Raw genomic sequence first — 17,038 nt, 5'->3', positions numbered from 1 at the left:
CTTTGTTTTATTCTATCACACGATCGTTGTTCATTCCCAACAAGCTTCATACACATAGATTACCAATTACTTCTTTCTCATTACACAATACCCAGTCTCAAAGCATTGGTTCAGAAAACCTCTCATACACAGTCTTGGAGTTCCTCCTCTACAGTATTGTTTGATTTGATTTGATTTGCCAAATCTATGTGAAAACTAAAGTCATCTTAATGTGTTCCTTTATTGCACGCATCCCTAATTTCCTGTTTAATGCCATTCCCAAAGTCACCTTATTGTTTTAGGGGGGTGTATCCAATCCCCATTAATAGAGTTTTCTGCTTGGTGTTTCCCAACTCGAACAATACAGATTCCACATCATCGGAATCAATTTCCTTCCTCGCTGTTATGTTACTTTCCTCCTTAACCGACAATGAAATTCCATCACCTTTTCCTTTGTGTCTATACTTCCTAACTATTGAAAACTGCCTGATATTCAGTTCCCATCCCTGGTCACCCTGCAGTCATGTCTCCATAATTCCAATTATGATATACCTGTTTTCATCTGTGCGCACATTTAATTCATCTACTTTATTATGAATGTTCAGTGCATTAAAAATTAAAGCTGTGAGGCTTGTATTATTAGCAATACTTATCCAATTCCATTATTTTTCACCCTGATCCTGTTTGATCCTGGCCTTTGATTTCTTTGCCTTTCACTTTTCTTATTTCCTTTTCTGTTTTTTGTTTATGTCTTTGTCTCCTCTTCTTTTGATTCCCTTCCATGGGTTCTGCACCCTGCCATTTCAATTTAAAGCCTCCCCAACCACTTTAGAAAATACTGCTCCTCAGACATTAACCCTGGTCTCACCAGGTGTAACTGGTCTGGTCACACCTACCCCAGAACCAGTCCCAATGCTCCCGCAATCTGAAACCCTCCCCCTGACACCATCTCTTCAGTCACATATTCATCTGATATCTCCTGCCTATTCCAAAACGAAAACAGAAATTGCTGGAAAAATTCAGCAGGTCTGGCAAGCCTTTTTGAAGAAGAGTCACTGGATCAGAAACATTAGCTCTGCTTTCTCTCCACAGATGCTACGGGACCTGCTGGGCTTTTCCACCAATTTCTGGTTTTGTTTCTAATTTTCAGCCCCCACAGTTCTTTGGTTTTCTGCCTCTGACTATATATACTTAGGCACTTCTTTTAATATATAAAGGAGTAAAGTTTGTAAAAAAAAAAGATCTCCACTAAAGTTAAAATGGTAGAACAGGAAAGGTCATAAGGAAATTCAACCCATGCCACCTCTTCATCTCCACAACCACAGAGTCAAACATCTCCATGCATCGCTGTATGCAAGTATACATAAAAAATGCACGTGCATTTCAAGGGAGCTCTGACCACTTGGTTAATCAAAGTTAACACTGGATTTATATTCGATGTACTATTAACTTCAAGCCATATGAGAGTAAACCCTTTAAGAAGGTCATGCAACTCTTGTCTCATGAGCACACCAGCATGCAGAGTCATACCAGAAAAATTGGTCAGGATTTCCTTAGGTTGCCTCACTCTATCACAGTAACTTTGGATCTTTGACAGAAACTGTGTCCATGTCCCATGGAAATCCACTGTTTTACAAGTACTGGGAAGTCATACAAATGCACTATATAATACTTACTTTAAATGTGCTCCAGCAGTACTATTAAAGCTTCCAGATCAGAGTGTAAGCAGTCAAAATATGTGTTGTAAATTTTTATGAGCTGGAAAGAGTTTGGCTAAACAGTTACTGGCCTGATTTTGTAGGTTAAATGTTTTTTGGCTATAAATCAATGTGGTAATTCACACTCCGAACCTTTGAGTTGGCATGGTTTGGGTTACATTTTATAGTTTGGTTTGGTGATCTGAAAGACATGTTTGAACTGGAAACAGCTTTTCTTCCATATAACTTCTGTAAAATGTACCTTCTCTATGAGTTTATGTTATTAGCACAGAGTGATATAGAACCATTAAATAGTTTGCAGCTTTAATATTTTTGCTCCCTTTTTCCTATCTCAATGTATATTTTCTCCGGGTTCCTTCACCCACCAAGCTGTCCTCAAACATTGCTGCACCACAGCAATATTCACTCGTGAGTATCGAAAATTATTGTCATGGCATGTTTGACTTTATAAGCAGTTTTTGACAATATTCGTCAGAGTCATAGAGCTTAGAATTGAATCTTTGGTCCAACTCATCCATGCGACCAAGTTTCTCAAACTAAACTCACCTGCATTTGGTCTATATCCGTTTAGACCTTTCCTTTTCATGTACTTGTCCAGATGTTCTTCATATGTTTTAACTGTACTTGAATCAACCATGTCTTCTGGAGGTTTATTCCACATATGAACTTTTGATCGTTTGACTTCCATGATCTGATTTTAATAGAATCATAGAGTCATACAGCACAGAAACAGACCCTTCAATGCAAACAGTCCATGCCAAACATAATTCCAAACTAAACTAGTCTGACCTGCTGACACTTGGCCCATATCCCTCCAAACCTTTCCTATTCATGTACTTGCCCAAATGTCTTAAGTAGTAATTTACAGCCAAGGTTTGTTTCAGTCTCCTCTTTTCCATGTTGAAAAAAGATAATATAAAATACATTGGAGATGATTAGTACCAGTCTTTTGATCCATGCTTGAAACAACTGCTAACTGTGACTGCTCTGCTCTCTGATAAACTACATAATATTGAAATAATGTTGGATTCTGTGGTAGAGACCTTCATATCAGCTGCTTAGAAAAAGCTCTGTTTGATCTTGTCAAATATCCAAGCACTCAGTGTTGTTTCCATTCCTGTAAAAACGGGGTTGACTGAATCAACAATTCCATACTGTCAACATATATTACATTTCACAGAGTAGCTCTATTGTATACACAGTGCTCAGTATACAATATAGTAGCTCCAATTCTGTAGCCCACTGGGATTACAGGTTGCAGAATTACAATTAAATGCTCTACTGGTGTTCCAACAATCAGAATATTTCATGAATACAATGTTATGTTTTAGTTAATATAGTGTTGTATCTTGTCCAGATGTTCGATTGATAGCTAAGTTGAACATTGCACTACTCAGTGTGAAAACAAGCCACAAAAATTTAGAAGCTTCTGGAATCTGATCCCTCAATGTACTGATTTAGCTAACTGATCTTAGTGTGGGTTTCTGACTATTTCACTTACTCTGAATTCCTGTGGCTAGCACAGGGTGAGTTCCATTCCTAATCCATATCTGTTAATAATTTCCAATGGAGGGTGACAGTTAGTTAATATAGAATATATATTTCAGTTAAAAGCAAGAAGTATAGACAGATTAACTTGTTTGTATACAGCAGGTTGTTATGCTTTGAAATGAACAGCCTTAAAGAATGGCAAAAGTAGTTGTCATAATAACTTGCAGAAGGAAACATGATGTAAAGGGAACAACCCAGCACTATGGGGAAAGAAAAGTGAGAATGGAACTGTTTAGATAAGCCTTTCAAACATCTAGTACTCAAATGATGGGCCACGTACTCTCCTTGTGAACTATATGGTCCATGGTCAGCTGTGTGTTTTTCAGATGTTGCATTATTTGGAGTGCTGGCTCCAAAATGGCACTTACCGAATCAATGTCAAATACTAACTGATTTCAACTGCGTACTAGTCATACTTCCTGCATCCACACCAAGGTGGGTTCCACCAAATGATAACTGGCAGAGCTCATATTAAAAAGCATGTACTTATGCAACACCAACCATTTTGGATCCAAAGTGCTTATTGAGCTGAATAGGCACGAAGGAACTGAATTTTGCAACTTCCAACTCAATTAGAAAATGTTTCAATATAGTCATTGGGATGTAATTTGGATCAGACAGTCCCATTGATAGAATAGCCTTCTCAAATACAGCATCTGATGACAGAATAGGGAGCTGGATATGGTACGAGAGTGCTGGAGGCAGGTTCTCAACAAGAGCCAGTATCTTCAGATATGGGAAAAGGTTATCTGTGGCATAATGCCACAAACTGCTGAATTTTCTTCCTCCCTTTTTGTTCCTCTACAAATAGGTTAGGTTAGGTTAGATTAGATTACATTACCTACAGTGTGGAAACAGGCCATTTGGCCCACCGACCCTCCAAAGAGTAACCCACCCAGACCCATTCCCCTAACACAATGGGCAATTTAGCATGGCCAATTCACCTGAGCTGTACATCTTTGGATTGTGCAAGGAAACTGGAGTACCTGGAGGAAACTCGCACAGACACAGGGAGAATATGCAAACTCCACACAGAGTGGCCCAAGGCTGGGATTGAACCTAGGTCCCTGGCGCTGTGAGGCAGCAATGCTAACCACTGAGCCATCGTGCTGTCCTGTGCTATGATCTTGATCTATTGAATGGAGGAGCAGGCTGAAGGGGTTGAATGGTCTACTTTTGATCGTATTTCCAATGCTCATATGTTGATCCCTTGAAGATAACAGTGGAGTCTTCAAAATTATAAATGTAAGTTTATGAGTGGAACCTGCAGTGCTCAGCTGTGAAGAGCTGTTTATCCAGATCATTGTGCTTTTCTTGTATGAGGAAAGTAGGTCAATACTGTTTATACCCCCAAGAATCTAAAGAGGGAAGATGTTAATTATCCAGAAAAAAAATTCATCTGAATCCCAGTAGAAAATTCAACACATAACAACCAGTCTGACTATGTGTCTCTGAATGGCCTCGTTTAGGCTATATCCAAAGTGGTTCCAATGGCTTTGCTGCCACTGCAAGTCCAACATACACATATAATAGATACATAACAACACATTGAAACACATGTATTGCTGTAGGCAAGAAGCTAAATTGACAATTATGTATATGAAAGTCAAGGGTCAGCTTACAACTACTATACCTACATTCTGGCCATGTCTTATTCAATAACCAATTGAGATTTACAGAGAGCAAAAGCATTATGTATCATTCTCAATATGTACGACGAGATGATTCAGTTTATTGGAATTTGCAAATTTAATTCTGATTACATTTCAACATTTTTATATACTTGAGAGAAGTGAAACCACCATTCGTGTACAAAGCCCTCTGAAAAGGCTTAGAAAAACATGTGATATATCATTGGAAACCTTGGTGGTGGCTCTCTGACCCTGCGGTCATATTAGAAATGTATTTCAATAGTGGTTCACAGGACTATGTCAAGATGGCTAGCATTCCTCTAGGTATCAGAACACAAAAGGCTCTTTCAGCTGCATGTTTTTTTTCTTTATTTCAAGTTCTACTCTGTAAGTCAGGGGCTTTGGTCTGTGAATGAGCAATGGAGGGTGGGAGGGGGTGGGGGCCAGGGGGCCATCACTACTGCTTGAACAAACCTCTTATTGAGTTCTTTAAATAGTGCATATTTGGATGTGACTATAATTGAGCGGCTGTAGCCTGTTTGATGGTATTTTTACACTTGTGCCCCACAAATAACCAGAATTCCACCAATGTCATGAGAATGTTTAGAAGAATTAACTTCTGAAAACAACAGTGGCAGAGTACAATCGCAGTTTTAGTGCAGACATTCATGGAGCTATAAACAAGACAACGGCAAGAAGGAAAAGGCTGACACTGAGATTCCTTCTGCAGCAAATACTAGAGTTAAGCATTTGTAAAAGAATCAAGGAATCTTTTCCAAGCCTATGAAATTGGGATATTATCAGATTTTTATTCGTTACTCACAAGTAACTGCACAGAAAATAACTAATAGTTTGGTTGAGCGGCTAAATGACTCATAAACTGTGAGAGAAGCTTGCATGATCTAAAACTGCCCCAAGATCAGCCTGGAGTCAAGTAACAAATAGCCACTTGTGGTCAGTTTAAGAACTGAAGAAGAAACCATGGCCAGAATATTTTAGTGTTGGGCACAGAAGGAGATGGGAAGGCAAGGAAATGAAGTGGGATATTGCCCGAGAACCGCACCATGTTCGTCTCTCACCTGAATCAAGTTCTAGGCGGGTGATCCCATACTTGACCTCTTGCCTTTCTGCCAATTGAGACAATTAATGATGACTCAAGGACCCATTTTTAACCTGGATTATAATAAATAGCTTCAGGTGGGACAAAAGGGTTGGCCCATGCAACAGTGCAGGCAGGCTGTCAGTTCAGGATGAGTCCCATTAGCTTATGGAGGGCCGAAAGGCTGGATATTGGGCAGGGCTGCAGAGACCACCCCATGCTCTTGCTTCCAATACCTCTGCTCTCATCTTCCCTCGTTCCAAAGCTACCCACTGAAAAGCACTTGACGTCTTGATCCTCAGGTTGTTTGATATCTTCTCAGCAGAGGCCACAACCTCCCAGTGGTGCTGCCAAATACAACAGCTGCTAGTTTCAGAATGGCCAGTAGCTCTTGGAAAGCAGGACTTCCTGAATTAGGGACCTACTCCCAGTTGAAGGTCTGCCAGGGACCAGTTGTCCTCAGCTGCTTTGTTAGTGACCTTCCCTCCTTCATAACACCAGAAATAGGGATGTTTGCTGATTTTTGCACAATGTTAAGCATCATTTGTCAGTCCTCAGATACTGAAGCAGCATGTGTCCAAATGCAGCTGGACTTAAACAATATGGCTGACAGCCAGCAAATAATATTTGTGCCACACAAGTGCCAGGCAATAACCATCTCCAGTGAGAGAATCCAACCATTGCCCCTACACATTCAATGGGATTACCATAACTGAATTTGCTCATTATCGCATTCCTGGAGTTGTTATTAGTGTTGCTTTAAACTGAAATAGTGTCTTGAATTTTTTTCAATGTGTGGCAAAGTGTCAATTTCATAAAAAGTTTCACACATGAGCCCTAGTCAGATTTCTCATGCAATTTTACTCTGCTGGTTTCATTCCATATCACCTCTTTATGTAACAGTCATCTTGCATTTATCAGAGGTGCAAGTGCTTAATGGTGCCAAAGGGTCTGTTTCCGTGTTGTATGACTCTGTAACACACACTCAGTCTGACTGTCCCAATGCACCCACCTCTTACCAAGGCTCATAGTCTATCTTCCCCATTCACACAGCAGGATATTTAAAGGCACACCAGTTCAAACGTTGCCAGCCTGTTGTGAAGTTGTTACCCAGGTAGTCAGTATCGTGTTCACAGACCAGAGGGCTATGCAACAGTGTCACAAGAAGGTTAATGAACTTGTGCACTCCGTAAGTGTAAGTGCCAGCATCTTCTCTCTGCATGTTACTGAGAGACCAAGGAATTCAGGTACATTGTTCCTTGTAAGTTGCATCATAGGTCAACAAGATAGTGAAGAAGGTATTAGCATGCTTGCCTTCACTGCTAAAACCAATGATTTTAGGAGTTGGGACATCATGTTGCAGTTGTACTGGACGTTGGTAAGGGCACTTTAGAATACTGTGTATAGTTCTGGTTGCCCTGCTATAGGAAGGATAAACTGGAAAGAGTTCAGAAAATATTTACTAGGATGTTGCCCGGAGTAGAGAGTTTGAGTTATAAGGGCAGACTAGATAGGCCTGTAATGTAGGAGATTGAGGGGTGACGTTATAGAGGTCTATAAAATCATGAGGGGCATAAATACGATAAATAGCCAAGGTCTTGTCCGCAGGGTAGGGGAGTCCAAAACTAGAGTACATAACTTTAAGGTGAGAGGAGAAGGATTTAAGAGAGACCTGAGGGGCAATTTTTTCACAAAGAGGATGGTGTGGGTATGGAACAAGCTGCCAGAGGAAGTGGTAGAGACATGTACAATTACAACATTTTAAAAACATTTGGGCAGGTACTTGAACAAAAAAGCTTTAGAGGGATATGGGCCAAGCACAGGCAAGTGGGACTAGCTTAGTTTGGGAAACGTGGTTGGCACGAATGAGCTTGACCAAAGGGTCTGTTCCCGTGTTGTATGACTCTATGACACACACTCAGTCTGACTGTCCCAATGCACCCACCTCAAACCGCATAGTCTATACTCTTGAGATGAGGATGGCCCTCCTGTGTGCCACCCCAAGATCTCCATGTCCCTGTCCACAAAGTGGTGTGCCAATTTTCCCTTGTCAACTACGTCCAGGGCAAACAACATGGGCCTTGCAGGGAAGCAATTAACAACTAGTGCTTTTTAAAGATGGTGTTGGTGCCAGGAATCCTGGAATGTCCCAGCAATAGCGTGTATTTACCTACAGTAGGTGGGAGAATACAATGGTGCATGGTAACATGGCATGTTTGAGACGATAATGTGAGAAAACCCACCAGGGTTCATGAGTAAAATCCTCCATGAAACCTGCTGAAATTAACCAACATCTGGTAAAACATGGTTTAAAAATGCATCAAGATTGAATGGAAAACTGCTTGAAGTCGCACTGAGACACAACATGGGTCTTGCAATCACATAAGTATACAAGATGTGGGGACTGAATGCTAGCTTTTTGTAAAAAGGAAAAATCCTTACCTGAGGTCTGTCAAAGGTCATGCTGAATGACGTCCTAATAGGCCAATAGCTGTGACCAAAACCTGAGAGGGGATCATTTATCTGGTTGCTGGGCCATTGTGATGTAAGGTCTAGGGAGATTTGAAAGAAGAAAAATACAATTTTATATTTGATAAAAATACAAAGGAATAGTTTTAAAAAGTTTTGCTGAAAATAAAGAAAAGAAACTCGATGCCAAAAATTATAGGGTTTTTTTTCCAATCATATTGAAACGTATAACTATGGATAAAGCAAGTAACATTGAGTATTGGACCACCGAGCGAAAACACGGTGTGCTGCAGCATTGCCAAAATTTACACAAGTTCTAAGATGGTTATAATTTTACAGGTAATGAGCTGCTGAATTTATATACCAGAATTGTTTACAGATACTTGGTAATTATATAAACAATCAGTCTGCGGAGGAACCTTACAGCAAATATTCAAATACTGTTGTGTAAACGTGATTGAGTTTATGCAATTTGCTGTATTATTTAACTCAGCCAGATAAGGACCACCAGCAAACTTCGGAGAAAACATTTTATGTCAGACTAAATAACTATTTGGTGATGTCTTTTCTGAATAATGTGCTGAATTTAGGATACAAGTTAGTAATGTAAAAGAAGTTACAATCAATTTTACAGAATCCATCTGGGCTGCATTTTGGCACTCCACCTGCATGTTTGTTTACACACTTGCTTACAAGAAAGATGGCACTGCGGCCTCACAGCACCAGGGACCTGGGTTCAATTCTACCCTCGGGCAACTGCCTGTGTGGAGTTTGCACCTTCTCTCCTGTCTGCGTGGGTTTCTTCCGGGTGCTCTGGTTTCCTCCCACATTCCAAAGGTGTGCAGGTTAGGTGAATTGGCTGTGCTAAATTGCCCATAGTGTGCAGAGATGCCTAAGTTATTTGCATTAGTCAGGGGTAAATATAGGGAAATGGGTCTGGGTGGGAGGGTTGGTGTGGACTTGTTGGGCCAAAGGGCCTGTTTCCACACTGTAGGGATTCTATTTAAAAAAAGGGCTAACCTAAAATTCCTGGCCAAGTGAAAATATAATCTCAGGTCTCATGTCACCCAAGAAAATCAGTATTGCAATTACGTTCATGTCGGCAAATAATTAACAGGTTAATGTGAGGGAGAATCCATGACCTTGTGAAGCCTCTGAGATGTCAGGCTGTCCTGCTGAATCATAGCCCACACGTGACAACACTTTTAAGGTCCCTTGCAGTTACTTCTGCTACACAGTGATGACTGTGATCAATCTGTAATCACCAAAAACATGGTCAAGACTGCTTAAGACAAGGATTTGTCATCCATATATTTGGACATTACAAACATTTCACATGCAGGTTGCAGTAATGACAGATGTCTTCACCCTGCCCTGTGTAACCTGATGAATGTCTTTGCCCCTGAAGGACTTTGTATCACTAAAAAATAGAGTATCTGTGCTCCTACAGAAAGAAAAACACTTACTCCATCCACTCCAGGTGTGACCACTGTCTTCCTATGTCAATGGCGTGTTTACAATTTGTCTGAGTATGGAAAGCAATGCAGGTCACGCCTGGAACCCAGAGTCAGACGCTCTGCTGGTAATCAAAAAACACTTCCTCCCAGAACCCCAGTTTCCTTTCTTCCAGGCACTCCCTGTCTGAACCGGTCAGTACTGAGCTTCCACACCTTTCCACACACCACTTTCAGTTCAGGGATCACCTCTCCATGTTACTCTCTGAACACCAAATGATGTGTGGCTTGAGGAAGAATTTAGATGTGATTATGTTCCAATGTGCTTGCTACCCTTTTCCTTCTTGGTGTAGAGGCAGAGAGTTTGGAAGGAACCTTTTGTAAAGTATTACAATCGATCCCGGACGTTGGTGAGTGAAGTCAGCTGCTCCAAGAGATAAGTGAGTGCTCGGGAGGGGGGTTCTTGTGGTTGGCCTGGTTGCTCTCAGGCATTGATGAGGGGAGTCTGTGAGCTGTGTGGAGGAAGCAGAGGTGCTTCAGTGTGATTTGCACAAGTTGAGTGAGTGGACAAATGCGTGGCAACTGAAGTATAATATGGAAAAAATGTAATTTTATCCACTTTGGTAGCAAAAACAGGAGGGCACATTATTATCTAAATGGTGATAGACTGGGAAAGGAGGAGCAGTATTGAGACCTGGCTACCTTTGTCGGCCAATCACTGAAAGTAAGCATGTGCATGAAGAAGGCAAATGCTACATGTTTTGCTTTGATATCGCTCCCCTCTCATTAATTATTTCATTGTCCTCCACCACTTATAATTGTAAGAGACAGGGATGCAGAGCTTTAATCTGATCCATTGGTTATGAGATCATTAACTCAGTCTGTCACATGCTGTATCCATTACTTGGATCGCAAACTGTCATCTGTTGTAGTTTCATCAGGTTGACACCTCAAATTGGCATGGGCTGTTCCTTCTGCTTGGAAATTTTTGTCCTACAGTGTGACCACAAGTAGCAAGGTTAGCTCCACAGTAGGACACCCCCAGCTGAGGTTTGTCTGGCCAGCAAGGCCTCTTTACTATCTTGCTCTAGAGCACCCATGCCTATCCCTCCTCCTGAGCATAGAGTAGTACTGACAGTGCCCAGATGTGATCTATGCTGTTCTCTCCACAGATGCTGCCTGACCTGCTGAGTATTTCCAGCATTCTTTGTTTGTATTATACATTTCTCTCATCAACTAAACTGCCATCCTTTGGGAAGAATATTTTCACGGAGAATAGCAGCTGCAGTTGAATATGGGACTGTGCGGATTAATGAGTATACTGGATTTTGGTTTAATTGTTTTGGGAAGTATAAGCACTTGTGCTTCCCTTTGGAGTTTAAGTAAGTGGGGAATGCATAGTTTGTCTGGAAGATGTAGGCTTGATTGACCTTTATTGATTTCATAACTTATGCTCTTACAATCTAAGAGCATCTTCAATCATATTTTTGTGCCATGTTGTGTAATATTAAGTTGCTCATCTAAGCATAAATGTAAAGCTTTAAATTGCCATCCTTTTAAACAGGCTGCAACACCATTTTTACCATTGTTACAGCACATAAGCATATAGTCAGTTGACTATCCTTCGAAAATCCCCAGGAAAGCTTTGCCGCTCACTCAGACAAACTGAAACAGATGATGGTAACACAAGATATCTCCACAGGGACAATGAGTTATGATAGCTCTTTTATGGGCCTGAAAGAACTTTAATTCATGACAGCTACAGTCACAAATGAGTTATGCTCTTTCACACACTTGAAATAATGTCTGGAATTTACCATCACAGGCAAATTACTTATTTTTTAAAAATATTGATATGTGTGAATATATATATGTCTGCACTTCCTCTGGTAGAATTATAAACTCATCATTGTTAATTCTGGAATGCAAGATGCCATTGCCAACTTGTAATTGCCTTTTCAGCCCTTGGGATCTTAACATGCGTGAACCATCGAGGCTTGGGGCAGAGGTATTGCCAGTTACGCCTACAGAATAAATGAACAAGTTCTAATTTAACTTGACTGACTCAATGATGCATTTGGAACAGAAAGCAAAAATAAATCTTCAATTTTGTTCTCAGTATTCATAGAAAGATTTATCTTGGCTACATCACCAGACATAATGTACGTAAGCAAACATAATACAAGAAATCACAATGAGTTGCTATGGCATCTTAAAGTTGCTTTTCTTCCAATGCCCCAAAATTAAAGACAAATAACTGGCACAGAGCAGAAAAGGTAAACAGTTTTAAGGTAACTTTCAGAGTTTGGAAAACAACAAACTATTCTTCAAAATAACATTTAATCCTTAATAGCCTTGAAATTACACAGTTCAGCATTATCGCATAAATTCTTAGAGGTTCAGCACAGAATTAATAACACTCTTCCACATTTTTTGAATTTAATCTATCTCAAGCTAAAACTCCATTTTCTAAAATGAAAATGTTTCTGATTTCGATGTTCCTCTAGCATTCCAACAGTTTCAGTTCTCAGTCGTGTAAAATCTATTTCTAAAACTAGAAATACCACACTTTTGGAAAAAAGAAAAAGTTTTTTTAATATACTTTTGGAAAGCTCTTTTTAAGACTGGCATTGGCATGGTGGAATGAAAGGCCTCTTTCTGTGCAGTATGATTCAATGATTCTAGGTCTGCGAGTTGTAATTGCAGGGTCTGTTTCCTCAGGAAATGAGGGAAGATCGAGATCGAGCACGGCTGGATTCCATGGTGCTGCTCATTATGAAACTGGACCAGCTTGACCAAGACATTGAAAATGCTCTCAGCGCAAGCTCCTCTCCATCCAGTACTCCAACTTTTAAGAGAAGACACATTCCTGTGAGCACATTTACGTACAATTACATTCTATTTGTTTTTGGTTGTAAATGCTAAACACTGTATAAATCTTCTTTTAAGAATTATATAGAAAACGTGGATTTTGAGAATGGCCTAATTTTAGGCTAATAGTCAACAAATTCTTCATTTATTTAAACTGACTGAGAAATATAAGGGTGGAATATATTTAATTGTCATTAAAAATGGGATATGCCTTTTGTTAATTAACCTTCATTGATGATCATTGTTTAATAAAACAGCATCAAATTAACACCCTCATGTAAAATTTATCAGAAAGCAAGGCACCTCATGCTGATGAGAATAGTAAACCTGTAAAACCCAAATGGCTGCGTAAACAGATATATCTCCTACATGCCCATGGATATGTTAACTGGCCTTAGAGCTGCTCCTCTGCCAACATCCCAAAAATGAAAGAACAAGTAACTGGCACATAGCAGAAGAAGGAATGATTGGGGGTTGGCCAGGGTCAAGTTTAAGAATGTTGTTAAGGGAAGGTACTATGGTTTAATTTTCAGAGTTTGGAAGAACAACAAACTATGTTACAATGTTACCATTCTTCAAAATAACATTTAATTCTTAATAGCCTTGAAATTACATAGTATGGCATTATCGTATAAATTTTCCAAGGCCAAATCAGCCAGATTCTACTTCTAGATCAAATGGGAACTTGGATCAATGAGTCAGGTCTCCAGCATTTGTCCTATCTTCAGGTTGTTTTGTTGTATTGCTCAAGAATGACAGAATTGATAAATTTGCTCTTTAATGCTTTTTATCAAATTCCTTTGTTGTTTTAAGAACAATATTACTCAATGCAAAATAAATGGTTAAGATCAACTTTAAAGTAATGTAGAAAGAAATTTGATATGAGTGCATTAAACCTTTGCATGATAATATCACACAATGTACTTGCCATGGCATTATGCTTTTGAGTTGTAAGCATGTGTTCTGATAAAAATCTTAACACCACTCTTGTATGTAAAAAGAATTTTGACAAAGGGCATTTTGTGGAGATTATTTGTTCTAAATTATGATACGCTGCTACTTTGAAGTAACATAGCACAAAGGCCCTTTCTTCAAAGGGATTGGTCTTACTTTATAAGTATTAAATAATCTCAATGGATTGTGTGTCACTATTTAAAGGTATCATTTAAATTGTGTTCTGAAAGGTAGAACTGTAACATGATTTTACTCCTGAAGTTACGTGCTTGTGAGGGATGATGTCATTGCAGATCAAATATTGTTTACAGATGTTGACAGAAAGCTTGCAAAGTCTCCTGGGAAAGGAAATGGGAGTAAAATGCTGTAGCATTTAAAGCACATGCAGCGTCATTATGAAAATATGCTGGAACGTTCAACCCATGATCAGGTTTTCTACAGTCCCACAGTCTATATATATAATGTTTAATCCCTTAAGTTTCTTTCACAGAGCACTGAGTGCAGTGATACTATTTCATGACTGCACCAATTACTGCTGCTTAGTAGAAGAATGCATACTATTGCTAGCTTCAATCAGTTTTCTCTCCCAAAATGCAACATATCACAATACTTTGCACATTTAATCAGTTTTCAATCACAAAGACAGTTGCACAAGAGGCACAACTGAAAATGAATCACAGAATTGTTATGGTGCAGAAGAGGGCCATTCAGCCCATCATTCAGAAGAGCAGACTGGATGGACCAAACGACCTAATTCTGCTTGTATATCATATACTTTTGTCTGCACTGGCTTTCTAAATGAATATCAGGTCTACTCTCTTGCATTTTTCCCATAGCCCTGAATATTGTTCCTGTTCAAATTATCATCCAAAACCCCCTCGAATGCCTCCGATGAACCAACCTCCACCACATTTCCAAGCAGCATGTTCCACGCTCTATGGACTTGCTGTATAAAAACATTTTTTTTCCCACATCATTAATGCAACATTTGCAAATTATCTTACATCTGTGCATTCTCATTCTTCGTTCTTTTATGAGAGGGAGCAGCTAATCTCTATTGACTCTGTCCAGCTCTTTCATGATTTTGAAACTTCCATCAAATCTCCTCAAAGCTCTCTTCTTCAATGGAAAACAGTCCCATCTTCCCCAATCTTTCCTCACAACTGATTTTTCTCATCCATAGAACAGTTCTCCCTAGCCTTTTCCGTGCACTCTCCAATGCATTCACGTCACCCCTGAAGTACAGCACACAGAAGTGTCACAGTACTCCACCTGAGGTCCAAATAGTGTCTTATACTGATTACTCCTGTAATCTCTGGCCTTGGTAATATAGGTTAGGATGCTATATGCTATGTTAACTGCTCACTGTATTTCCTGTGTCTCCTTTCATAACTCATGTATATGTAAACTCAGGTCTCTCTGCTGCTGCAAACCTTTAGGGCAGTATCTTTTAATTTAGGAAATATATCCATGTTTGTTCTAACTCTCATTTCTCCACGTTGACAGTTCTTCACCTGTCACCTATTTGCTTTTTCCTAGCTACACCGCCAGGAGTTTGAATGTGGAGGGTCAGATTCTTTTCAGATACAAACTCCTTTCAGAAGAAAAGGGTGGCACGGTGGCTGAGTGGTTGGCACTGCTGCCCTCACATCGCCAGGGACCCGGGTTCAACTCCACCTTTGGGTAACCGTGTGGGCATATTCTCCCCGTGTCTGCGTAGGTTTCTTCCGGGTGCTCCAGTTTCCTCCCACAGTCCAAAGATGTGCAGGTTATGTAGATTAGCCATGTTAATTTGCTTATAGTGTCTGGGGAAGTGCAAGTTGGGTGGATTGGCTGTCATAAAGTGCGGAGTTATAGGGATGGAATAGGTCTGGATGGGATGCCCTTCAGAGAGTCAGTGTGGTCTCAATGGGCCAAATGGCCTGCTTCCACACCACAGAGATTCTATGATTTACCTATTCCATCAAATTGTCCATGTCCTTTCCTCCAAACAGTTTATACTGCTCTCAAGTTTTGTGTCATCAACAAACTTGGAAATTATCCCTTGCATGCCAAGATCTAGCTCATGAATATATATCAGAAAAGTGAGCCTTGGGGGGTTTTACAATAAACCTTTCTCCAGCCCAAAACACAATACTTTATCCATCATTCAATGTTTTTCATCCCTCAGTCAATTCGGGTTCCATGTTGTCACTGTCTCATTTATTCCATGAGCAGACAATTTCTCTCAAACAAAAACAGAAATTGCTGGAATAAGTCCTTTTTTCTCAAGTCTGTTGTGTGATACTGTATTGAACATCTTTTGGAACTCAATGCATAAAAACTGTATTTCCCTCATCAACATTCTCTGATGTTGCTTCAAAATTCTCCAGCAAGTAAGTTAAATATCATTTTCCCTGAAAAAAATCTAAGTTGGTTTTGCCTAATTAACCAAAATGTTTCCATGTGACTCTTAATTCTATCTTGCCTAATTTATTGAAGCTTTCTCACCACTGAAGTTAAGCTGCATGGTCTGTCATTGCTGGATTTATTCTTACAACCTTTTTTGAACAAGGTATTACATTTGCAATCCTTGCACCATCCCTCAGCCTGGGGCAAAGTGCAAAATTGCTGTCAGTGCCTCCATTCTCCCTCCTTCAAGAGGCTTAGATGTATCTTACCAGTCCCAGTGCACTATTGGTGCATTAATTACTAACAATCCAACTAATTCCTCATATGTATTGAAGTTAAACTCTTCTAGTGACTAAGCCTAATCCTCTGTCACTGTGGCCTGGGCAGCATCACCTAACTTAGTAAAAGACATATGCAATGTATTCATTCAGTATCTTGGCCATGTTCCTTACCTTCATGTGTAGAACCTGTTCTTTGTCTGATTTAGCCGTACTCCCGTTTTACCAGCCTTTAACTGCCTATGCCTATCGAACTTTCTATGATGCAGAACATTGTACATTTATTAACAAACATCCCTTCTTCCACTGTATGATGGAGGGAAAGTTATTAATGAAAGAGCTAAAGATAGCTGGGCCTAGGATACTATTCTGCAGAGATATCCTGGAGAGATGACTGATCTCCAATAACCACAACCATTTTTCACTTTTAAGGAACTATGCACTCACACCCCTAGGTCTATTTGTTCAGTCACAGTACCCAGGCCCTTATCACTTACTGTACAAGACCTGCCCTGATTTGCTTACCGAAAAGCAACTTCTCACATTTATCATAATTAAAGGCCATCTGCCACTCCTCGGCCCTTTGATCTATCCAAAACAATGCTCAGAAATTGGGATTATTAGCACTTAATGCTCTTAGAGC

At 39.9% G+C, this 17,038-nt stretch overlaps 1 protein-coding gene across 3 annotated transcripts in view; it reads left to right on the top strand.

Moving 5' to 3' along the window:
* The window catches only part of dlc1 (DLC1 Rho GTPase activating protein), a 477,757-nt gene that overhangs the window by 115,883 nt on the left and 344,836 nt on the right, over positions 1 to 17,038 (top strand). For all 3 annotated transcript variants that reach the window (XM_072569847.1, XM_072569866.1, XM_072569856.1), the window contains exon 3: positions 12,623 to 12,772. In XM_072569847.1, coding sequence (XP_072425948.1) covers positions 12,623 to 12,772 — 150 coding nt within the window. The remainder of the gene's footprint in view (positions 1 to 12,622; positions 12,773 to 17,038) is intronic.

This window comes from Chiloscyllium punctatum, chromosome 1 (assembly GCF_047496795.1).
Source record: "Chiloscyllium punctatum isolate Juve2018m chromosome 1, sChiPun1.3, whole genome shotgun sequence".
Classification (NCBI taxonomy): Eukaryota; Metazoa; Chordata; class Chondrichthyes; order Orectolobiformes; family Hemiscylliidae; genus Chiloscyllium; species Chiloscyllium punctatum.
Note: the sequence above shows the minus strand (reverse complement) of the source record. Positions and strands in the feature narration are given on the sequence as shown.